Here is an 11450-nt window from a genome sequence, read left to right as displayed (position 1 = left end):
GAGAAATAATCAAATGGAAAAGGTTTAAGATTACCACAGAGCTATAATCAACTAGACCCACATTTGAATTTGACGACGGTGGTTGATTAATATTCACACGCGGTGTTTACATCTAATCGTAGAAGTAAATAAATCTAGTTAGCTAGCACCGATCCTTGATTGATAATTAAGCCTTGAAAATGTGAAGCATACTCAGACTTTTGTGGAAGTACTATCATCTAAAAGATCACGTAGGATAAAATCAGATATTAATTAGTTGTTTAATGTAAAAACTTTCTACTTAATTTGAACAACATAATAAAATTAGTGCATGCAGCCAACTATATGTAGCTGGGAGCGAGTAGGTAAGCTGGTGACTACCATAGGGGATCGATGTCGTACGCGAAAAAAAATCCATAGGTGCAGAACCAAGTAAAATCACTCTTCACATTATAAATCCCTTTTGAATCTGGAGATGCTACTTATACGACTGATCATATTCTCTTTTTAAAAAAGAAGTCTATAATTGATCCTACAATTTCTGGACTTAGTTTGGTATTTTTATGGATCACCTTCTTCTGACAGAAATAACTTTCTCTTGCTACGCTCTGGATCATCTTCGGAGAAACCCGAACCAAAATACATTCACTGAGTATTCTGGATCCATACGATCGCTGACATACACACTACAATCCTGACTCCAACACCACCATGGAGCAGAGAAAAACTGTTCTTGAATTTATGCCATGGGTCTAGGATTTGAATCGAGCAAGGAGACTGATCGACAAGAACACCTAAGATCTACGTACAGCTTATTCACATAATAACAAGGAACTACGTATTCATCGTGCCGGCAAGTCTTTACTATAATAAACATGAATTCAAGTACACGAATGCAGGGGCGGAGGCAAATGAAATAGAGTGGTGTCAAGTGACACCACTTTACATGATAAAATTTGGAAAAAAAGAAAACATATATATATAAGTCAACGTATGGCTAACTGCATTATGAAAACCTTGGAGAGGAGAAAAAAAAAGACCCATTAACCCTTCACGGCCGTCCAAGAATAAACTAAAGTGTATCATACGCACACTGTATTATTGAGATATAAACAACACTCAAAACACTCGACCGTCACAAATATAGTACCACAAAATCTCTGTGTCCATTACCAATTAAATCCTCAATAAACACGGAACAAATATGCAATGCACAACATGAACATGGAAAATTCTAGTGAAAATTAATATATAAGTATCATAAGAAAATTCTAGTGAAAATTTTCACGCTTGCATGACCAATGATGGTGACATGCAAACTTTGAAAATTCTATGGTATTTTCTTGAACCAAAGTATAACTTGTGGTATTCAAGTGCAATAAGCGGGAAACTATATAGGTTTAAGTGCAATTTACCCTCTTTTCTGACATTTCTACCTTACATCTTTAATATTTTGAATTAATTAGCCTCTCCGATCTTTAAAATTGCTAATAGCTTCCTGATTCCTGGTACTCTTAATTGGTAAGTGGTCAATTGAAACAACTATATAAGAATTAACAAAGGTAATAGCAATTCCAATGATATAAGGGACTACATTTTTATAACAACATAAAAATTCAAAATTTCAAATGAGTTAAAGAACTAATCTCAAGATATTGAACGTTAAAGGGGCTAACATGAGAAAACCTAATAATTTTCAAAAGTTTGGAAGTAAATACATATAACTTCTCTAGATAGAAGGAAAGCAGTGGGAGTGGTGGGTAGGGAGCGGACCATTGTCGTCACCTACCACACAAAACCTACCACTTCCGACGTCTAGAGAAAACAAAAGAAAACCAACAAAGAGAACAACGTATCCAAGAGGAATTAGCAAACAGCAACAGACTGAGAAATTAAACTGGAATTGTCAGGCGCAGCTAGCAACTAATCAAAATGGAACAACATCACCCAACATACTTTCTTTCTTCTTCCTGATGCAGCTCAAGGCGCAGCTGCTAGTTGCTGGAGGGGTTATCTTCTGCATCCGCAGGGGGAGGCTTCTTTGCTAGCTCCTGTAGGCCAAGGTTGAGGGCTGCCCTTCGCAGTCTCCTCGCCGTCCTGTCATCTCCGTCACTTGACCAGAAAATCATAAATCTCGCGATATTAGAAGCAATAGTTAGCGAATTAGGTACAATATCCCTAAATATAAACGAATTTCTACAGAACCATAACCACCAACAATAACATGGCAACAAGATCTTCCATATGGCTTTTGTGTCCGGGCAAATGTTGGGAACTTGATAGAGCAGCAGCAGGTCCTCCATATTAGTGGGCCAACTGTTGACTGGGAAAAGAGGGAGGAGGTAGTTCCAGACTTCACAAGCAAAAGAGCAGTGGATAAAGAGGTGATCGTGAGACTCTGTCTCTCGATGACACAAGGGACAACTTGGATCACCAGTCCATCCTTTTTTAATCAAGTTATCTTTTGTATTCAATTTCCTTTTAGTAATAATCCATAGATGAATTTTTACCTTGAGGGGAATGTTGGATTTCCAAGTCAAGTTGAAAAACTTAAATTTAAGACCCCCTGAAGTAATAAAGGAGTAAAAAGATTTTACAGTGATAGAGCCCGATGAGTGAAGAGGCCACCATAAAGCATCCTGTTCTGATGGGTCACCTGGGGATTGATGCTCAAGGAAAGAGAGAAGATGGTTAACATCTGCCCTCTCACTGGGGGAAGTTCCCCTTCTACTAATCGGGTGCCAGACCCATGAACCATTGGCCCATCTTCCTTGCGATCCGATGCTACAATTGCTCGAGAATGCTAGCTTGTAAGCATGAGGAAAGAGACTGCTAAGAGAGTTAGCTGATGCCCATTTATCATGCTAAAAACTTCCCGTGATGCCATTACCGGAATGTGATTGGAAAAGGTCCTGAAAAAATCTTGAATGTGAACTCTTCGGATGATTAGCAAAAGGGTTAGCTCCATGTTTGGAATAAATGGAGAAAAACACGTCGCTGATCAGGGATGCTCTATCGAAAATTTTCCAGATTCATTTGGAGAGGATGGCTGAGTTAAAGGAGGGGATGTCGATCACCCCAAGCCCTCCTTCATCTTTGGCCTTACATACAATTCCCCAGTTGATTAGACATTTAGATCTGGCAAAGCTGTGATTTCCATTCCAGAGGAAATTCCTTCTAATCTTGTCTATGGCCTTGATGACCCATACCGACAACTTGAAGAAAGACATGTAATAAAGGGGAATAGAGGAGAGCACAGAACTCAATAAGGTTAGTCTACCTCCAATTGAGAGGGATTTGTTCTTCCATAAGGATAGCTTCTTTTTGAAAGATTCTAGGAGAGGTTGCCACTCTCTTTTGGATAGAGATCCCCTTTTCAGGGGAAGACCCAGATAAGAGAAAGGGAGGGACCCGACAGCACAGTTAAGAGTCTCCGCCAAAAAATTACCTTTGTGAGGGATTTTACCAAGGTAGAAGATGTTTGATTTCTGAGGGTTTGCGCAAAGCCCTGAAATACTTGCAAAAATGGAGAGGATTGTCTTGAGAGTAACCATGTCGGAAGAATTGGCCCTAGAGAAGATAAGGGTGTCATCCGCAAATTGAATAGTTCTAATGGAATTGAGTTTACCTTTCAAATTTAGGTCGGAAAGGTCTCCTGAGGCTGCACTGCATTTGAGCATCTTACTAAGAACATCCGCCACTAGCAGAAAAAGGAGGAGGGAGAGGGGGTCTCCTTGTTTGAGGCCCCTGAAACATTTAAAGAAGGAGGATGGGGAGCCGTTAACCAAGACCGCTGATTTAGACGAGGAGACAATATGGTGTATCCAGGAACACCATTTAGGACCAAAGCCTCTGGCTTCCAGAAGGGAAAGGAGAAAAGACCAGTTAACATAGTCAAAAGCCTTGTAAAAATCCACTTTAATGGCACACACTTCTTTTTTTCAAGAGGAACAGTAGTTGATCATTTCATGGCCTAGCAGAAAAGAGTCCAGAGAGGATTTACCTGCTTGGAAAGCCGATTGAGAGTTATCTATGAGCAAGTGAAGAACTTTCCTAAGCCTGTTTGCCAGGATTTTGGAAAAAAAATTTACATGAACTATTAATCAAGCTAATAGGCCGAAAATCAGAGGGGGAGTTAGATAAAAATCATTAAAATTTCGAGCCTATTTGCCAGGTTTATTTCGATATTAGTCCCTCACATATTTAATACTTTATATTAGTTCCAAATCATTAAAATTTCGAATTAGCCCTACAACTCAAATAACTGTATTGAAATAATTTCCTCTAGTTAAGAGTTGTTTGATTTGTGTTGATGTTAATAATTAGCCAGATGTAGTAGGGATGAGATTGAGTAGGGGGTCGCTAACTTCTTTGAATATCTGATTTTGAGTTTAGCTGCTTCTTCTCAGTACGTGTAACAACTCATATGAGGACAGGGACTAGTTCCCCAGTTATTCCTCCGACGATCAAGTCAGTGATGTGCTTGAGTGGGAAAGTGGTGAACTGTGCAATTAAGTTCTCTGATGCAGTATAATGGAGAAAAGTTCTCAAAAATTGCTTACCTTCGCATTGGAAATAGTCGTCCTTCTTATAATCGTGCATGAGGGGCATTTTAGTCTTTTCCCGCCGAGTCTGAGTTGGCGGCTGAGTCAGCATCAGCTTTACGTGCGTCAGCTTTACGCGCGTCAGCTGTGGACTGGTCACGGAATAAGCATTGTCACTTCAGCATTAATGAGATGGGATAGACAGCGCACGAAGCCGACGTGGTCGGATGTGTCATAAATAGTGCCCGGGAGCATTTAATATGATGTCGACGCGCTATCAGCGGGTGTTTCAAGGTCGAAGTTGCATTTTGACCTGTATCAAGGGGTGCCGAAAAGTAACGCCTTTCGAGTCGACCCAGCGAAACGACAGCTAATTAACAGGTTGAGTGGATTCGTAGCAAGTCGCCTTTGATGAGAGGATCGACAAGTATCGCCATTCGAGTCGACCTATCGAGATGTCGACTCGGCGAGTGGTTAGATTGACTCTGGTTGTACGTCCTAAGTATCGAGTTGATTGAATGGTGTGTGGTGGGAGATATTTTATTGTTGTTGCAATGGCCATAATTTGACGACTGAAAACACCATAACAATTTGAGATGAATGTTTCTTTAAGATTAACTTTGGTATGGACTAACCGATATAGCCCTTTGATAACAGACACAAACTCGTTACTCATTTTACTTGTAACCATTTAGAGCCTCAAATCAATTTTATTGCAAAAAGGTCGAAGTTGCATTTTGACCTGTATCAAGGGGTGCCGAAAAGTAACGCCTTTCGAGTCGACCCAGCGAAACGACAGCTAATTAACAGGTTGAGTGGATTCGTAGCAAGTCGCCTTTGATGAGAGGATCGACAAGTATCGCCATTCGAGTCGACCTATCGAGATGTCGACTCGGCGAGTGGTTAGATTGACTCTGGTTGTACGTCCTAAGTATCGAGTTGATTGAATGGTGTGTGGTGGGAGATATTTTATTGTTGTTGCAATGGCCATAATTTGACGACTGAAAACACCATAACAATTTGAGATGAATGTTTCTTTAAGATTAACTTTGGTATGGACTAACCGATATAGCCCTTTGATAACAGACACAAACTCGTTACTCATTTTACTTGTAACCATTTAGAGCCTCAAATCAATTTTATTGCAAACAAAATATAAACCCCACTTTAATCTTCATCTTCTCCCTCATTTCCTCGGCCTTCCCTCCTCCTCCTCCTCCTCCTCCTCCTCCTCCCTCATCAATTCCTCCACTGCCTCTATCATCTCATTGCCTACTGCGACCTTCTCTTTCTCTTTCGTCCCCTCTTTCACTCCTTGACGGCATTAAACCCTTTTTAGGAGCTAAGGAGGTCTCTAATGAGGAGGTCAAAGGAGGTTGACGACATTAAACCCTTTTTAGGAGCTAAGGAGGTCTCTAATGAGGAGGTCAAAGGAGGGAAGAGAGAGAGAGAGAGAGAGAGAAAAGAGGTTTGGATGGCGAAAAAAGGAAGGAGGGAATGAGTAAATGCATCTACTCTCCTCTATACTTATAGGATGATCTAAAGATTCACTATTCATGCTGCATCAATAATGATACAAACATGCTACAGTAATTACTAGAGTATTATTGCTGTAGTACAATCTGGATACTGCAGTATGTTTTAAAGTATTCCTGCAGCATTCACAAAAACATATTACCATAGAATTTAAAACAGAATTACTGTAGCAAAAAATAAAAAAAAGGGTCGTGCTTTGTACGGGGTGCACACTAGTGGTTACTAATAGCACAATCATTGTTCTCAAAAAAAAAAAAAAAACTTTCCAAAAAAAATCATGGTTAGTTGAATTGGATGGATTCTCAAAGTAGTTATTAAGATTTTGGGGCTGGTTTCAAAATTTAATCATTTAGGGGGGCTAATATCAAATGTTAAGGATGCGGGGAAACAAAACGTAAAAAGAGCGCCTACACTTGCGCCCCCGACTCTCGCTACGTTTCTCCCTCCGAGAATTGACAGCTCCCTGAAAAGACAAAATGGAAATCGACGAGCCAAACCCTAGCCCTAGCCCTGGCCCTAACGAACCGCCTCGAATCCGGCGTCTCGATCCGACGGTGGTGAACAGGATCGCCGCAGGTGGTTCAGCGGCCGTCGTCGGCGGTGAAGGAGCTGGTGGAGAACAGCCTCGACGCCGGCGCCCACCTCCGTCTCCGTCGTCGTCAAGGATGGAGGCCTCAAGCTCATCCAGGTCTCCGACAACGGTCACGGCATCAGAGTAACAAAAGCTTATCCCTAATCATCTATACAAATTGAGTTTCCATTGAGTTGCGTGTTTTGTTCTTTGTTTTGGTATGTGAACTAGGGTTTTATGGTGAAATTGACTTGGTTTGAGGACGAAAGAGAGGATGATCTGTAAGGGGTTTAGGGTTTAAGAGAGGGTGTTTTGTCGCTTAAGATGATATCTTTTAGATTTGGAGTACATGCACGTAATCTCATCGAATTTTGATAGAGATGACTACAGATAGAATTCCACTTCATATGTTTGTCTTGATTTTTTTTATGCAAATTAGGGTTTTTAGCTGAAATTGATTTGATTTGAGGACGCAATCGAGGGTAGTTTGAAGGGGCTTAGGGTTTAAAAGGAACTTTGTTGCGTAATATATGATCTTTGCGACTCGAGGTACACGCACAAGTGGTCGTTGCAATTTGAATAGACCTGAAAATACAATGTAAAACTGGCTGTGGACCTTAAAAGAAGGTATGGAGTGTTTCAGCTGGGGAATTGTTTCTTTGTTAGAGGTTTGGATTAAAAGGTGTGGTTTCTTTATTTTTATTTATTATTATTATTATTATATTTTTGGAAGTTGTTTGGTGTTTATTTGATTCAAGGCATTTTCTTGCAAGTTGTGGACAAATTAGGTGATTTAACCGACATCGTTATAGATAGTTATTATTGCGGTTGATTTTCCCCTTTGCATACTCTTAATTTTTTTGGGGAATGTTCTCTATTGTCTTTTGGGCGTGTATCCTCTTTTCTCTTGCCTGACTTTTTTGTCATCTTTGCTGAACTGTTTTGGGTAGTTTCTTCTTAATTGCACAAGCTTAAATTGCAAGATAAAACAAAATAGGTTTTAATACCCATTAAATGCCTTTCTAGATTTATTCAAACCTTCTTGTCAAGATGTAACCTGGATTATAGATTAAAGTAGATGTTAAATAGGTCTTTGAGAAAATAATTGTTCTAATAGCAGTAGAATTGTTATTCAGACATGTCTGAGAGGAAACAAAGAAGATATAGTAGTAGATCACACGAATATCGGGAAAGATACAAGGACTAACCTAGATCATCGTTTCCTCGTATATTTTTAACAAGCCCAGGCTTGTATATGCAATGAAATGACTGAAAACATGATTCGTGGATATCATGACCACCGAAAGCGACTAAGCTTTAAGAAAAGATAGAACATCATTGTTGAGATATTTTATTTGAAGCAACCATATTTAATAAATTACCAAAGTTACCACATCTTTTAACAACTTCTGTTCCTTGATCAATTCATCCTCATTAGGAAAAATTCTGCTTACATCATCGTCTCCACTTAATTTGAATCTTTATCATTTTTCCCTTGTTGAACATATTGAGCAGTCGCCCTCCACTTGTCGCTCAATTTCATGAGATTTCCACTGTGAAACACAAAGTTGACACTTGATAGTACACAAACCAAATGATCAACACATACAGGGAGCTTCATAAAATCTCAGATTTCAACTAGAGGTTTGGCTGGGGGGAAAAAGTCAGAACATAGACTCAGTCTTTTGCTCCAAGTCAGTTTTTGGCTTGGACTTTAATCTAGCTTTGGCTCTAAATCAGCTCTGAACTAGATATGAATGTGAAACTGGATTCACATTTGCTTTATATTAGAAAATATCGCCAAGTAAACAAATAGATATGACTCGTTTGTCTATGAAGCACTTCAAATAAAACAGGTAGTTTCATGCTCTTAGTTGAAATTGAAACCTACCACGAGGAACTCCATATTTGCTAAAGGGAAATGAATAGAACACACTCTTCAATCCTAGCAATAACTCCAAAAAACATATCTATAACCATGTTTTTGAAATTATTACCTGGCAAAATCCTGCAAAAATGCTTTGACTGCTTTTTCGTGCGTAGACAGTAACTTCCTTCAGTATATTACATTCCTTGGAGAATTCCATGGAGAATTCCTTGGAGAATGCCTACGTACACAAAAGTTCGAGAAAACTTGTCTCGTATGGAATTAAGACAACAGACGGTTTTATATCGTGGCAGACATCGAATGAGTTAGGTGATCTCATGTGTTCTTAAAAGGCATGACCACCAAAAATAATACAGGTCAAACTTTTGGTGAGAAGAGCGGATTGAATGAGTGAATGGAACATTTTTACAAGCTAAAGCTCTGCTGCCAAGTTCTTAGCTTTCAAGATTAGAAAGATAATGAAATGGGTCTCTTTGTAAAGACTAGAAGGAATAATGATCTCAAGAATAATAGATTTGGTGTCCTGCTCTGTACAAGAAAAAACAATGAAGAAACAATAGTAGAAGATAGACATGCAATGTTGAAAAATACGGTTTTATTTTAAGCAGCCCGAGGGTTCGAACGAGCGCAAAAGCAAGAGCACGAGGGAGGCGAGTTGGTTGGGAGTGGCGGGGGGGGGGGGGGTGGGGCGGGGGGTGTGGGGGGGCGGGTGCAGGTAAGCGAGACCGCAATCAAATTACAAAAAGTGCCTGGCATAATTTAAATTATGCCGGAGTGCTTACTTAAAAATTGATTGATTAAGTAGGTGTCTGCATAATTGAGTGTATATATCAAATCATGCGTGTTTTTATCCCGCTTCCGCTTAAGTGGGCGCTTAAACCTTCTTGTAGAACACTGTAGACATAAACAGTTTACATTTTTGCTACATCTAGAGAATAACTGGAATCATGTAGGTATGCTAACATAAATCATTATTTAGTCTTCCTGGTTTTCCAAATAGCTCTGGCCAGGGCCTTTATATAGCTATATAACGACTAGAGAAAGACTCTTGGAATATCATTACTCACAAAAACAATCCACATCTTGTGGAATTCAGCAACCAATATGATGATATGAGCATGATTCTTGGGTTACTTTAACTAAATAAACTCAGTTGCTTATTATATTACTTCAATTACTTCTCAGATCTTTCAATATTTCAGTCATGCATCAGATAGTTCACAGTTTCACAAGCCAAGCACTCCCAACTTAGAGAATTGATGCTAGGTTGACCACCACTTGTAAAATTTTGTTAGATCCTTCAAGAAGTTTCATGCTCCATGTCAACCCCCTTTGAGGGGAAAGGCTAAGATAATAGATGATTCTTCTCCTATTTTAGGTATCACTAACCTATTATATATTCCTGAGAAGGAAATATGGGGTTATTATGCAAAGAGGATGAGTCATTTATATCGTGATTCTGATAGTATAACATTAGTTAATGATTTTACATTTTGGTGTAACAGTATGAAGACTTGCCAATACTTTGCGAAAGGCACACTACATCAAAGTTATCTAAATATGAGGATCTGCAGACTATTAGATCAATGGGATTTAGAGGTGAGGCATTGTCGAGCATGACATATGTTGGCCATGTCACTGTCACAACAATAACTGAAGGTCAACTTCATGGATACAGGTACATCTCCAAGGAAAAAAAGGAGGTTTCTTTATTTTAAGTAAATACGTTACTGTTCCAGGCTATTTGAGCTTTTGAACTTGTTGTGTGAGCATTTTTCTTATGCAGGGTTTCTTATAGAGATGGAGTAATGGAAAATGAACCAAAGCCCTGTGCTGCAGTGAAAGGAACTCAGATAATGGTAAATTTCTTTGCATATTTCTGAAGCTTCATGGTTAGAAGTTTCAGCCTCATTATGATTATGTATTTAATAAAATTTTGGGGATTTTGGTTTCATCCTTTTACTAGGTTGAGAACCTATTTTACAATATGACTGCACGTAGAAAGACATTGCAGAACTGTAACGATGAGTATCCTAAGATTGTTGACCTGATGAGTCGCTTTGCAATTCATAACATTAATGTGAGCTTTTCTTGCAGAAAGGTTAGTCATTGACTGAGTTTTCCGTCGGTTTGCAAGTAGAAGTAATTTTATTATGCTTTCTGCTCTGAGATAGTGATGCATTTTCCCCTTCTGATGTTATATAGCATGGGGCAAACAGAGCAGATGTTCACACAGTCACTGCTTGCTCAAAGCTGGATGCTATCAGAACTGTTTATGGCGTTTCTGTCGCTCGCGATTTAATGGAAATTACGGTTTCAGATGACAGTGCTACTGGATCTACCTTTAAGATGGATGGTTTTATTTCAAATTCAAATTATACCGCAAAGAAAACAACGATGGTTCTGTTTATTAATGGTATATGTCTGTAATGGTTATTTTATTTAGATTGTCTTCTGACAAATGAACGGCTAATGAGAGCCCATAAAATTAAATTCAAAATTTATAACAGCGGTGTTTGCTCCATTTACAGCAAGTATCATATAGGAAGATCCATAAAGTTGGAATTTCTGACCACTTCTGGTAACCAATCAGTAAAGTTTTCCATCTAACTCTTCAGGCGACTGTTTTCCTGGTTTCAATTCCGGATCAATTGCATTTCCACTAAGGTGAAAATATCACACATCAATGGATTGTGATTAGCTTGTATGTGCATGATGTACTTCTGGATCATGGTTTTCGAATCATGATTTTGCGATGTTATGAGTTTTCTTTGTTTCTCTTGTGAAATTGAAGGGTTTCTGCCATAAGCTCCCTTCATAAAAACTGCTTACTGCAGAACTGTTATTACCTGAGTCCTTTTCATTAATCCAACCGCTTAGTACATTTATCAAACACGCCTTGGAAAAAATGCTCAGGCTTTCGAGGGAAGTG

General features: G+C 39.1%; 1 protein-coding gene across 1 annotated transcript in view; it reads left to right on the top strand.

Annotated features, from left to right (window-relative positions):
* LOC109823819 (DNA mismatch repair protein MLH1) overlaps positions 6456-11450 on the top strand; it is an 11970-nt gene continuing 6975 nt past the window's right edge. The window contains 7 exon segments of the mRNA XM_020390210.1: positions 6456-6636; positions 6638-6698; positions 6700-6774; positions 10024-10196; positions 10305-10377; positions 10485-10619; positions 10724-10934. Coding sequence (XP_020245799.1) covers positions 6536-6636; positions 6638-6698; positions 6700-6774; positions 10024-10196; positions 10305-10377; positions 10485-10619; positions 10724-10934 — 829 coding nt within the window. The 5' untranslated portion in view covers positions 6456-6535.

Source organism: Asparagus officinalis, chromosome 9 (genome assembly GCF_001876935.1).
Source record: "Asparagus officinalis chromosome 9, Aspof.V1, whole genome shotgun sequence".
NCBI lineage: Eukaryota > Viridiplantae > Streptophyta > Magnoliopsida > Asparagales > Asparagaceae > Asparagus > Asparagus officinalis.
The sequence above is the reverse complement of the archived record's forward strand: the minus strand, read 5'-3'. Positions and strand labels throughout refer to the sequence as shown.